The following is a 14,904-nucleotide window of genomic DNA, read 5'->3' on the forward strand; positions in this document are numbered from 1 at the left end:
GTATATAGCTTCTCTGCTTGTTCATTGGATGATGTACATTAACAGACATTACTATACGCATTTTCCATACAACATCCTAATTAATGACTACATTTACTATATTTCGTCAATCCCAACCAAGATTCTCCATCAGTTTTGGAAAAGCCAATAAGAACCAAAATTGGGAAGGGGAAAGTGTTGTGTACATAACACTCTGACCTGAAGATTAAGATGATCTGCTTTAACCTGACATTTTATTTTACCAGTATAGCTTCGTCACTTCACCTCATACCACAGAGAATTGGGAACAGTGTCTGCCTGCCGGGCATTTGCCCGTCGTGTGGACGGGGCTTAACGGGCACACTTGACGGGCAAACCGTCAAATTGCCCGATGGGTCGTGTAGCAATATCACCATGGTGGTGCCCGATGGGTTGAGCTTCGACCCTGGCAGACGTACGTTAACCATATACATTTCTTTTACCGAGCAATTCTTTGCACCACATTCTCTTCTTTTTCATCACACACAAAGCAATTATCTTGCTACACAATATCTTCTTCTTTGCGGTAGGCACCATGTTTATCATACCGCACTGAACACGCTACTGGCATCGTCGGGCACGCCCACCTCTCCATCGCCTCACCCGTGTGGACAACATTTACAGGATAAGCCCGCCAGAATTTGTCCGTCAACCCCGGAGCACGCCGATCAGGCCCGCTCGTGTGGACAGACCTTAAAGGAGTTGCAAGTAGGGGAAAACCTAGAGATAAGTGTACCGAACCTCATTTCAAAGTTTAACGTGAGGTTTCCTTCAAAATAATTTATATTTTTGCTTCACAAGACTGCTACAATGTGAAAACGGACACAGGCTTGAAACCTAGCATTTGACACAAACTTTTAAGTATATAAGCATAATGCTTTTGGAGGCCTGCTCCCATACGGTACACCAATGGAAAGCTGTAAGTTTTATCTTGGTTAAATTTGGGATTAAATTTCCTGAACAATCCTCATGCACTGAGTAAAAAGACCAATAATCAGAAATAGATTTTTTGTGCTACCTTTGGGTGAACTCAATCACCAAAAGCATATTTAATGCTTTGACCTGTGCAGGGATTGTTTCAAATTTGCATAACAAAAGGACTTAACATGTTTAAAAGCAAGCTTCTACCTTCTTGTTGGTTAGCAAAATATACTATAAGGAAATTCACTCTCTCAATGTGCAAATGTAGTCTTTTTCGTCACAATTGTACATAAAATGTACAAATTACACACTGGGATAATTGGCCCGTCACTTATGATGGTTTCCACCTTTCATTTAGGAATGCATCCCGCAGGTGCTGCCCTCTACATTGACCTGGTGGTTTGGTTAAATCTTGAAATTGTTTAAAAATCAATATCAAACCACCTCTCATTTAAGAATGCATCCCTCAGATGCTGTTCTCTACACTGACTTGGTGGTTTGGTTAAATCTTGAAATTGATTAAAAATCATTATCAATCAATCTCACTAAACTGTCAACATGTAACAGAAGAAATTCAGATTTTTGTGGTTATTTCTGGATTTTTAAATATTAATAACTGGTCAAAAATCATCAAAGCCCATTTATGTGGTAAGAATGATTACATAGCAACAATTTGTATATCTTCCGCAATTTTTTCTACCCATACAAGGGATGGTAACCGAGTCTTACGTATTTCCCTTCCAATTTATTGACCACCTTTGATGATGATGCTTCCATTTTAACAACCTTTCTGAGAAAAACATGATTCAATTCTGCCAAGAGGTAATAAAAACAGAGGTGCGCAATCACAGTTTACTAGCGTGTTCACTGGTATCCAGCCATGATGAACAAAATTCTTGCAAAAGAACATACATTCAAGAGACACTGAACCTGATATGAACATCTTGGCTGAACAAAGAAAATAAATATTTTTCATTAAGTTTAGGCTAGTTCCTTCACTTATACAAAAGTTAAGAAATAACTATTATAGTATCCTTAAAAAAGTACAGTAATATAAGTTTCATGGTTTCAAAAAGCCTAGAGGCACACAACTACACCCTAACACTCGTTCACTCCCTCCTTTTTCAAACTGCAGGATGTTAAAAAAAAAACATTAAAAAAAAAACTGTCCTTTGAGACACACTCCTTACCTCAGGCAAGTGCCACTTATGCATAATTTTTTTTTCATCTACCCTCTATTAAATAATTTTCCTTTCCTATAATCTAGTATCTCAAATTTCATTATCAAAAAGAAAAAAAATTCTACTGGTAAACTCAAATATTGAATTTTCTCATTTACAAAAGACATATTCATTCCAAAAATTAGTCAAAATAAAAAACAAAAAGAACTGGATTCAGCTACTATGCTTCAAAATACTTAAGGAAATCATTTTCCCAATTCTATTCTTCAGATCTTCAATTTCACGCACTGTATAACAGAAATGAACCTATAAAAATACATTGGACATAAAATTCGGCTTTCACAAGTTAAATGTAGCACTCGAAAACATTCTGCAGTTTTTCCGTTACTTTAACATAACTTTCACCATCACAGAAACTTTCATTGCTATGAATTTTCACAGAAATTTCATAAGCAAGAAATTTTACTGGAACATCCCTCTAATCGTAAGGGAATTTTACAAAGTCAAAATTTCTGTGTTTTCGAAGCTGCAGTATGGGCAGGATGGCCACATACCAGCCCCTGTGAATAAAATTTCATGAGCAAAACAATGATTTAAGGGCATAATCCACTGATCACTCAAGTGAAAGCAAGAGAGCCAATACCTAGATATCTCCTGGGTGCTCAAGTACTGGCATTAATAGCTATTAATTACAAATTCACTGAGGAAGATTGTACTTCACATATGGAACTTCAACATCTTCACCATCCTTGTCATTTGCACATACTTCAAGCACCAGTGCTCTAACATGCTGTTCAATTTTCTTCTTGCTGACTTTCTTTACCACCTCAGACATCCTGCAAATATGAAAAGTCAATTGCTATAGTAATACACAAACAAAAATGTAAACACAATAATTTAAAGAAAATTATGCATCAAAGCAGCTTCATTATATTTGTAACTTAACAGTTATATTTAAAAAAAATAAAAATAAATGTCTCTAATAAATCTTCCTAAGGCTGGCTAGGACACGTTTTATTAGTTCCTAATATCTTTCATTTATTTACATGCTGGAAAATAATTCTTGTAAATACAAATTACATGAATTGCATATGTACCTGTAACAAGACTGTGTATACCTTCGGGATAAATTAATTGATGGCTGAAGAATAATTTTTTTTTAAAGTTGATGTAGACATTAAGGAATTAATTCATGAAAAATTACCTGTATTACTTTTAAAAGTTGATTTTACAGATTATTTTGTATGTGAACTTTTCACAACAGCAATTTGCAGACTGGTTGTGCCAGACTTCATAACATTTTACAATGGGGCACAGCTGATTAGTATTCAGCTGCTAATTTCAATTCTGAATCTCAGTAACAATACTAATACTCAACTAAATTCAGATCTGTTAGAGGGAATGATGTCAGTAAGTGAAGTAGGGGAAATTGAGCCATGAGCCCAAACCACTCAGCCATTAAGATGGGAGTGACAACCGGATCACTAAGTGTACTCCATCTTCAATGAAAACTAAATAGCCAAATTCTATTTACTTCATTGGCCTCATAATAAACAAGAGCTCTAGCACAGAATGCTCCCACCAAAAATTGTGGTAGTCTTTAAAAAAAATCACTTAACATTACGAGGGAAATTCCTTTGCAAATTTTAACAATATGGGAATGTTTATGTCAATGCTGCTCTTAGGATGGAGTAGCCAAATGAATATCACCCTTTTTCCATATACCACATTCCCTTGGAAGCATTGGAAATATTCCAAAACTTGGAAGAAATCTTCATTTTTGTTCCTGATGGAATCAGACTGACACAAAGGTTGTTCCTATGGATCGAATTTATTATTATTAATAATAGGGCTTAGTTTTTTCAAACCTACGAGTCTTAAGTAACTCTTCTCGGGGTGGTTCTCATGGATTAATCCAGAGGAAAAAAAATTTGTAGACTATTTAAGAAACCAGTTTTATCTAAAAAATTTATAATGTTGTTAATTGAAAAATCTTTGCTTTCAGGAAGAATATTTTTCATTTTTGAATTCCGAAGATAAATTGATCTTTGTTGGGTTCAGTTTAGATATTAAGTAAATGTTGCACTGTCATGGGTGTGTGTCTCACATCTATCACATTTCACTGGGTCAGCATGCGGTGTCAACATCAAGTGACCATGCGAGAATCTTGTGTGTACTATATGGAGCCTTGTTATGATTACCTCTTTTGATCTTTCTTTTTGTGAAGATGTCTTCCATGCATATACCTCAGTTTTTATAGTTTTAAGCTCATTTGTGGTTGGTATTAAGGACCATTCTCTTTTCCAATCTTGGTAGTATATTAATGGTTTAACATGTTATCCAGTCTGATACTCGGGCATGTGTAATTGTTGGAGGGATAGCAAAGGCCACATGCTTTAACATTTCCAACTACTAAATTCACAAACGTGTCCTGTAGTCCTTCTTGCTCAACCTGGACCCAAACAGTAACAGTCTAAATTGTGCAACTGAAATTTTCCAAAAAGTGTGTTATAACTGGACCAACCTACCATTCACCCAGTAGTATGGAAATTGAAACATGAGCAATATATTATTACAGTATTATGTAAAAGGCTATAAGATACCGTTTTGGAGAAATAGAAAGAGTAAGCTGTACTGTACAGGAATTCTACAGAGCAAGGCATTACTTGAGAGACCAAGAGAAAATCTGATAACAATCGTGACCAGAGGAGATCAAGTAAAAGTTGTGAAGTGCACCTATCATGAAAGCAAAAGCACTGTATTACTGTACAAACTGTGGAAGCTTAGCACAAGATACGACTGCTGCAAGCCAATTAGAAAAACAGGCTCAGACAATGGAAAAGGAGATTTTGAAACTGTGGAGCCAAAGTGTTAAGATTCACATCATCAAGGTGTTAAAAAAAACACACACACACTGATATGTGGCATTCAGAGGCTGAAAAAGATAATAAAATTTTAAAAGATTGAGGTGGTATCACTACATAAGAAGGTGGTGGTACTATGGGGGGGGGGGGTGTTAAGGGGTAGGCGGGGGGTGGAAAGTAGCAAATGACGACCAGCAGGAAGGCCCAGAAAATTCTGGAAAAATGGGACAGATAAAGACCTAGACTAAAAAGTATTCTGACAGAAATTTCACATGATAGAAAGGATTATAACGGATCCCACATCTAACCTCTTACTTAAAGATATGTAGTATAATAAACAAAAGTTTGACAATGATGAAATATAAGTACCAAACCTGTAAACTGCTGAAAGGTAGAATAGATGAATGAGGTACTGTATTATATTGCAACTACTTAAAAAAAAATACAAGTGTTGAGATCTGATTTTGCTACTGAAAAGAACTTTCTGCAACTTCCCAATAAGTACATTCCATGAATCTTAGCATAAAGAAACATAAGTTTCTGTCAGTTCCCACATCTCTGGTGCAATGAGTAACTCTACCCTTATGCCAAGACACATTTTGCAGTTTGCCCATGGGATACTTATATCTAAGAGTATATAAAGTTTTTTTTTACCCGTTGCTTCCCTGTTAAGGACCTTTAAATAACAGCTACTTATATTTATTATTAATAGGTAGATGAATTTGACAATAACAAGCTAAACTAGGTTTAACTCTCTCTTTCTTTTCTAAAAGATCACCACATTGAGGCTCAGTAATATTATTTTGTTGTTGAACTGGTCACACCTGCCCAGCCCAGGGTATTTGAGTAACACGAGGCCCAAGCTGATGATTTACAGAAAGAAAAGTAACTGGACAAAGTCAATGAAAGATGTCCAGGATCATTATTACTATATTATTTTTATTAAACTGGTAAACCAGACATAAATATTAAGCTTTAATTCCCAAATGGTTTGTTCTTAATACATTAACCTTATTTGAAAATTTAATGCAACTGCAACTCCTTAGATAAACTGCAAATGTTGAAGACTACTCAATTTCTTCCAAAACCAGGGATGAAGACCTAGACACTATGAGACTTCAGATGAAAAGTGAACCCCATTTAGGGAAATGTGTATGGGGAAAGGTAAAATAAATAAATAATGATGACACACAAGCAGCTTTTAGAAATCAGAGATTTACTCAAAATACCCCTAAATATCACTGAAATCAATCACACCACTGACAAACAAATTGCCAAGTTAAAGCAATGGGCAAAGAAACAAAGACCTTTGTTGTATCCCCCAATCATTTTGCTATTGGATAAAAAGGGTCAACATAAGGTAAGGTGTATGCTCTAAGGCTGCATCCACACAATTGAACTTTTTTGATGTGAAGTCAAAAGTGGAGAAACAGCAGGCAAGGTTAGAACTCTGCCCACTGTTTCTCCGCTTCTGACATCACACTGAACAACGTTCGATTGTGTGGACACAGCCTAAGAATGAAAAAAGGGCCAAGTTTCAAAGATGCAAGAATGTCACCTGTGGATTACCAACTGGCAACACTGGGTGACAGCTGTGGAACTTAAAAGTACACAGCCCATGCCAGCTTGTATTGTTAACAGTAGAACTTATGATGTGTTTTCTTCATTTTCCTTATGAGTTTATTTTCTTAGTCTATTCTCAGTTTTTTCCTTTTCTTGCGCCATTTCTATTATATATACGTACTTTATTTACAGTGTTTTACTTTACATATATGTATGTTATGTTTTATATGTGGTATTTGTGAGTGAGATTGATTTTGTTTTCAATTTCCCACCAGATGCACATTAAAATTTACTTTAACCCTAGAATTTTTCTACTTATATCATCAAAGGAAAAGGTGGCTTCATAATGGCCTGCCTAAAGAAGGATGAACTTCAAAAAACCAAAAATATAAGAATTGCATCACTTACGGAAGGGCCATCCTTTCAGTTCTTTTGGCTGGTGGCATGAAGAATGAATACAGCATAGAAACTCCTTGGCTCAACATGGTAATTTCTAACTCGTGCTTCTCCTCAAAGTACTTGATGAATTCTTCTAAGGTCATTTCTCCATCAACTTCGAACCTATCCCACAGAGTCCATTCCTTATCGTAATACTGTAAAGAATATATTTGGTTAATGATTTGTTTACAAACAAGCAGAATTTTAAATTATGGCCAAAATTTAGCTGTAAGGAAAAATTTAAATTAACATCAGCTGGGATACATACTAAGCAATAATCACTATACACTGCCATACATCTTCCATAAAGAGCCTTCATTAATATTTACATCAGTTAATTCTGAAATTACAAAGCACAAGAAAGTAGCAAACACTTACCTTATTTTTTGGTGCAGCAATGGGCTCTGAAAAACCGAAGAATGGAAGAGCCAAGTTTATAAAGCCATTCTTAAAGCTTTCCAATTTATTATGGCCTTGGGCCAATTTGATCAACTCTAATGATACTAATCCTGCTACTAATGCTGTGGTTGTGGCAATGGCTGGAATAATTTTACCTGCAATGAGCTTGCTCTTATGTCTGTCAGCAGGAGGGATATCATAGTTTTCAGCTCTGAGATTAGATGTGGCAACAATGAAATCCATATGGAAGTTAGCATCGTCGTCCTTTTCAAAATCTAGAGGTGATAATCTCAGATTATTGAAACTGGATGCAGTAGGAATAGATTGTTGAAGATTAGAAAGTCTCTCAGTATCTACTTGATTATTTTGTGCCTCAGCCTCAGCATCAGTGATTGCAATCTTGACACCTGATTTGGGCACAAACACTGGTATCTCAATTCCACTAACAATGTCTGCAATTTTTTGGCGATCTCTCACCTGTGGTATACCATAGACCTCAGCTTTAAGATTAGCAGCAGCTACAATATAATCTAGATGCAAATCATTATTCACATCAAACCGGATTGGATGTGGGCATCTCTTAGGACCAGACCAGAAAGGCTCCCCACTAGAGGTAGTTTGGTCTTTGGGGAAATTATGCAATAGTTGTACTATTTTATTGTAAAACTGTTCACCAAAACGCTTTCTTGACCACTGAACACACTCTTCAAAGGAACATGGCCGCTCCTCTACAAGAGCACGCTGTATACTATCAAGAGTTTCAATTGGCTGAGAACCGGGTAACTTTAATGCCCTCTCCATGAACTTGGGATCAATAAGGTACTGAGCAGCATTCTCAGCTGCTTTTTTAAACTCGCCTTCAAATTCATCTCTGGCCCATTGCAAAGTGTGTTCAATAGCATTTGGGAAGTTAGTTAGTGTACAAATAGGAATAGATTTCTCAGGAGGATCTTGAGAAGAACCATATGACTCTGTTAAGTGTGGTACAATGACCTGGACATTTCCTTTAGTGCCAAGGGTACCAGATTCTAAAAGAGGCTTCCTATAATACACACACCGTCTGTCCATGTATAAACGTGCCTCCACATTATCAAGAGCATTTGCAACACCATCAAGAGGTTCAAAGAAAGTATCATCGTAAACTCTTTCAGTTTCTGGACCAACTCTGTTCTGATGAGCAATGACATTGATTTGAGGGTTCATCTTCTTCACAGCAGCTGCTGCAGTGTCAGACTTGGGTTTTTGTACATCCCATGGACGGAACAAGAACTGTCGGTTAAGATTGCTCTTCTCAATAAGATCCATGTCTGTGACCACCAGGGAACCACCCTCTCCAGCACCTACTCCCAACATGGCAAAGTTCTTCAGTAACTCACATCCAATAGCACCAGCTCCAACAACAAAGTATTTCAGACTACCAAGTTTCTTCTGGAAATCTTGACCAAATATAGCAATTTGAGTATCGTACCTATCACCAACTGGAGCACAGTTATCTTTTGTGAGGCCAGAGGTGTCAGATGGAAGGCACTCCAAAGCATCAAAGTAAAGCCATTGATGAATGGGAGTGAATTTGCCAGAACAAGCTTTCATTACTTCCTGAGCTACTATGCCACCAATAAATGCATCTAATGGAGCCAAACCTCCAGCGGCAATTTTGGCAAACTGCTTGACTAAATTTTCATCAAACTCCTCTACTTTGGCTTCACTAGCATTATTCAATTCAGTGAATAAATTCAAAAAACTGTTAGCATCATCATCACACCATGGCTTGGGGAGGGAACTATTTTGTTTCTCAAATTCATGAAGTGCCTGGAATGCAATGTGTAAAATAGCAGGACGATCAAATTTGGCAAAGTCTGTCATAATGAAATCGGGTGCTTGCATAGCTTCTTCCATAGACTTGAACTTCAATTTCTGAGGAACCTTCACTTGTGATACGATGCCCCCACGGATGTAATCTGAGTTACCAGAAGTATCTCCAATGCTAAAGGTGAAAGGACCAAGAACCTGAAAGGCAATGAGTACGATGAATGAATGAAGCATTACATGAAAACTGGAAATCAATTAAATTTTCATATGTACTAAATGTTAGAGGCAAGATTAAAACCAACCACATTATAAAATGGATGTTGGTGCAGACATCATTCAATTGCCTGTAATAGGTTATGTAGGTCCAGAGTTTATACCTCACTATATGAACAAAAATAATACGTTATGTAGGTCCAGAGTTTATACTTTACTTTAATATACAAAAACAGTATTAAAAGACAAGAACTTTGTTCTAAATAGGATTTAAGGCTCCAGCCCAAACATCTACAGCCTATATATTCCTATTACAGTGGCATACAACTGGAAGTCATTTCCAACGAATATAAAGCCCAATTACCATCAGACAGAACATGCAACAAAACCCACCTGCAGCCCTGGGCTAGACTAAGATATGTTATAAACTGTCTTCAAGAGATTAGTTTTGACCTCTGTAGTTAAGATTGAACAGGAGCATAAGTATTTCTTACTCCCTACCTGTAACGCCTACATTTTGCTAAATCTTACACCTCTTCTAAACAAATCATAATTTCAAACTTATGCAATGTAATTTGGTCAACAAAAGTTATGATTCCAATGGTTCTGGCCAGATACAGTAAATTCACGGATGATGAATTTACAGTGAACAAGACCTTGGATTGTTTGTGTAACCACTAGACCTAGTTGGCAAAAAAAAAAAAAATAAATAAATTAAAAAAAAAAGCCAATTACATGACAAGTAAGCTCTACCCTAATTAAAGATGGATTAAAAACCATAACAGATACTGTTAAATCATTTATACTTGAGGTACCGCATAATGAAATTAAGAATCAGCTTAAAACATGACTGCTTCTAATTTTGGTGAGTGCATTTCAAACATTCATACAAGGGCCAACCCTATGACATTTCAGATTTTTGACAAAGCATTCTGGTTATTTTTTTTTTATTCCAATGTACAAGTACACTATTTGCTTCCAAAAGTATTATATGCAGATATTCTTACCTTAATCTTAATAGGACTACATCCATTAAGCTCAGTCATCCCTTGCACTTCTGAAAAAGTGACATAATCTCCATCTTCAAAGCCATGGCGAGATTCATCAAGACATGTGACAACGCTGTTTTCCTATTAAAAAAAAGTAATTCATTAGCCTCCATCTTTAATCATATTTATCAGTGTTACAATAAATAGCATAAATAGATTTGTTAATAAGGGTATCTTACTCTTTAACAAGCAGTTCATAAAAACATTTTTATGCAATATGTGACAATAAACTATGCCAAATGCTAACAAAACACAAGACTTTAAAAATGTACCTTCAACTTTACACTGGCCATATAGAGCAAGGACAGAGATCACAACGGGTCATGTTTTAATAAGAAAAAGGAAATAGCATAAAAATAACTTTCTTACCTCCTTTGTAATGCCAGCAATCATGGCGGAGGAAGGATTTTCTCCATTGGTGTCAACAATCTCAAAATTCTCACCAAAGTCACAGAAGATCTGTCCAAACAAACCCTTTGTTGTGGCAACGATGAATGCAATGTCGTTATCATGACAGAAAGATGACACGCGTAACTGTTCCTCCAACGTTGAATCTGCAATAAGTGAACAGAGGTACTGTAGTATTATTAGTACTGTAATAACCTTTAATTAGATATTTATTCACAGTACGAAAACACAATTACCCTATCTGCATTAATAGGATAGTGATAAATTTACCTATATGTATAGTAGATAAAGATTTAAAAATGGCTAAAAGATTCCATGAAAGTCAAAGGCAGGACAAGCTAAATTTCACACGCTAATTTACATTAAAGGATTTTTTCCTTCCTTAGGATTACAACAAATATGCTGCAAGTGTGAAAACTATATATTTTAAACAGTATTCAGATGGACAATAATTTATAATTTTTACCATATGCAAAAATTGTCTTAGTTTTTCATTCTATCAAATTTTCAAGGAACTAATGACCACTTATCATTTACTCCTTGAGAGTACAACAAAGGCAGTATCCCCTCAAAAGGGGAAATAATAAACTGACAATATTTCACAGTTGGGGGCAATTATTTTAAGAAATTAAGCTATGAACTAAAATGAAAATGTAAAAAGAAAATAAAAGCTTTTTTTTTTCACATTACAGATCTCTACTCCCTCAGTAGTATGTACCTCCTATATAACTACAAAAAAACTAACTTATAAATCAAATATCCACAATAAAATAAAAGACCTGAAAGAAAACAAATATCTCAATTTAATCCCATTACCTGTTAACACCACTACTCTGAATTTCTTCAAGAAATCCTCTGTAAGGGGGCCTGTGGCAGGTGTTATTGGTACATAAGTGTTCAGTTCAGCCAGTCTTTCAGAGCATGCTGTGACTCTGTTTTTGCCGATGTCCTCATTAGTTAGAAAGTACTGACGGCTGAGGTCTTCAATAATTGTCTCTTTTACATCGTGTAGAGTAACAGTCTTCACACCACCCAAAATCACATTTTTGGCAACCTGCAAATTATCAGAACATATTACAAATATTGTACAACATAGATTTAAAATTTTTATCAATAAACACAATGGACCTATACGTACTTAACTTGCTGCACAGCTGGGATGATAAGAGTACGTACTTGCAAAATTCAACCGAGCTATAATTATTTTTTCCATTAAATTTTCTTTGAAAGTAAAAGCCCAGTACCTGTACAATCCTATAAATCACTAAATTCCACATTACAAAGTTTCTCACTAACCATCCAGGCAGTTTCAACTTCATACTACAATGGCATACATAGTAAAAGCTATCAGTGGTGGAAGATTCTAAGCACTAATCACAATTCCCAATGCCTTTAATAGTTTTTTTTTTCAATTTGACATGGTTAATTTCACAAAAAAAACTGAGTAACAAACTTCAACCAAAGTTTGACAGTAAAATGAAAAATAAGAAGTTCCAATTCAATACTACTGAAGGCAATTATCCATTCTCCTAAATGTAGAAAAGTTTCAAGAAATCAGAAAAACAGTGGAAAAGAGAAAGAAACACCAACCCCCCCCCCCCCCAAAAATCCCCCCCCCCCCTCCCCTCCCCCAAAAAAAAAAAAAAAAAAAAAAAAAAAAAAACTGGAATTACCATTAATATGGCTACATTCACTGAAGAAAACTTCAAGGAAAACTGTTCGGTGTACATATTCAGTCAACAAGAGCCTCATGGATATGCCATTAATATTAATAAGTATATTAATAATATCAGCGTAGTGAAAGATTTCCCAGCAATAATCACAATTACCATGCCTTCAATATTTCTTTCATTTGACATGGTTAAGCTGACAAAAATTGAATAACAAAGTCCAAGCAAAGTTTGACAGTAAAATCGAAATAAGTTTTATGCCTAAACTTACTGGAGGCAACTATCTACCTCCTTAATGTTGAAAGGTTTCAAGAATCAGGAAAAACTTGGGAACAGCATGCCTCCAAAGTAGAGGAATTACCATTAATGTGGCATACAATCACCAAAGAAAATTTCAGAGAAAACCGTTCAGTGTACATGTTTAGCTAACTCAAAGATCCTCATATTCACTCTTTTCTGTCTAACTCTCCACTTAAGTGGGGGACCAAAGCACATAAAAACCAAACAAGGAAAATCTAGTAGTCCATGGAAAAAGAAAAGGGCCACAGAAGGAAGAACCAATAGATGAACACTAACCATACACATGCAAAAAACAGGTACTGTACAGTACTCCTAGAAATGCAAGCCTCCACTGTGCCCCAACAGTATCAAATGAATCACGGCTTCAAGCTTTCTGCCACAGAAAGTAAAAGGCCTTATTTATGAGAGCCATTACTGAAAATTTTTTTTACAAATGTGTTGTGAATGTGAATGTCCACCCTAAAAATGAAAGAGTTAAAAATACATCAAAATGCCACAAAAACTAAAAGGGCACAGACTTCATAGGATCTTAACCCATGCATGGCAAGGTACTTGATGTAACAAAAAAAAGACAGAAAAAAAAGAAATTTGAATTTTTGGGTAAGTGCCCATCCTGATATTGCTAAAGCAGAAAAAGAGAGGAAGATCATGAATAGACCCCATATGCTGAAGACAGGATATAAGAGCCCTAATACGACATAGAAGCTGTCCTCTTGAGCAGGAATAAAGGGAGATCCATTTTCGCTATTAAATTGAACCCCAGCTACAATAAGCAAGGTAAACAACTTCTCTTCAATAAGAACAGAGTTCACTGCCATGCTTACGAAGGCCAAGATGAGCGCAGTACAGTACTGAAGAAATCCACATTTCAACAAAATGGCACAACTAATCCATCCATAGTTTTCCCAGATCTGCTGCAATGTCTTATTTGAGAACTTAGTGCTCCCTACTGAGCGATTATCTCCCGGCCAGGATACAGGGGGAGTCTGACCAGTGCTATACTATAAAATCAACCTTCTTTCTAGCAATGGTATATATTTAGTTATGCATTGGACAGGACTGCAAATATCTAAACAAATTAGAAGGCCAACATAATCAATAATGGAATGCATAAAAGGGACAAAAACTTATTTTTGGTGATGCTGAAAGGACTGGAGTCATTCACTTTCAAACAGGACATGAAATTCTTGTACAATATAGGATCTTACACTTTATAATGCATGACATGTGAGTTACCTCAATAATTTCACATTCTTCAGCAAGAAATAACCGTACTTATGAACATTCAGATACAAACCGGGATCACATATTAAAATTGTGTTCATAGCACTCCCCTTCGCCACAATTAATTTATTTCAAGTTTTGTTTTGCCTGCCTAATGGGTTTAAAGATGAAAAAACATATAATACTGTATTTTGTGCCTGTTGGGTTTTAGGATGAAAAAAAAAAAAAAAATACTGTACTGATTATTACATGTACTGTACTTTAATAGACATGATGAGGACAGTAACCACGTACAAAAAAAATTCAACATAGTACAAGCAGCCACCCAGAACATAACTCATTTGTAAGTAGGGTGGTGTCTTTATTGTCTATATACTTTTAGTAAACCAGTAGCTATTATAAAAACACTGGCCAAACCTACTGATAAATTGGAAAGTTTACACAAGCAATGATACTAACCTCTACACCAAGGCCCCCGAGTCCTGATATCAAGACATCGGATGATGCCATCCGCCGCATGGCATCGTGACCCAGGACATAGAGCTGTCTTGAGTACAGCGACTCATCGATGTCCTGCCCAGAGCCATTTGCAGCCATATTCTGAAAAATATATTATAATATTAATACTGTACTGACAGACCTCCAAAACGTACTCAAAACTGAGAGCATTGAAAAATGATCAGGCAATTAAAGGCATGAAAGTGATCAAAATGACAAACACCAGCCAGTGTAAATGTATTCAATATATATTTTTCAAACATTTGAAGTTTTGATGAAATAGCAACACAAGGATATAAAACAGAGCAAAGCATTTATATCTTTTAAACGATGCTAATAAGTTATTGCA

At 35.9% G+C, this 14,904-nt stretch overlaps 1 protein-coding gene across 5 annotated transcripts in view; it reads right to left on the reverse strand.

The window, feature by feature from the left end:
• Positions 1 to 1,777: 1,777 nt before the first annotated feature.
• Positions 1,778 to 14,904, reverse strand: part of LOC135195017 (ubiquitin-like modifier-activating enzyme 1) — a 99,105-nt gene continuing 85,978 nt past the window's right edge. For all 5 annotated transcript variants that reach the window (XM_064221314.1, XM_064221322.1, XM_064221341.1 and 2 more), the window contains exons 2-8: positions 14,517 to 14,657; positions 11,680 to 11,917; positions 10,825 to 11,009; positions 10,414 to 10,536; positions 7,364 to 9,391; positions 6,956 to 7,140; positions 1,778 to 2,956 (exon numbers count right to left, since the gene is read on the reverse strand). In XM_064221314.1, the coding sequence (XP_064077384.1) occupies positions 2,818 to 2,956; positions 6,956 to 7,140; positions 7,364 to 9,391; positions 10,414 to 10,536; positions 10,825 to 11,009; positions 11,680 to 11,917; positions 14,517 to 14,657 (3,039 nt within the window). In that variant the 3' untranslated portion in view covers positions 1,778 to 2,817. The remainder of the gene's footprint in view (positions 2,957 to 6,955; positions 7,141 to 7,363; positions 9,392 to 10,413; positions 10,537 to 10,824; positions 11,010 to 11,679; positions 11,918 to 14,516; positions 14,658 to 14,904) is intronic.

Source organism: Macrobrachium nipponense, chromosome 20, assembly GCF_015104395.2.
Source record: "Macrobrachium nipponense isolate FS-2020 chromosome 20, ASM1510439v2, whole genome shotgun sequence".
Lineage (NCBI taxonomy): Eukaryota > Metazoa > Arthropoda > Malacostraca > Decapoda > Palaemonidae > Macrobrachium > Macrobrachium nipponense.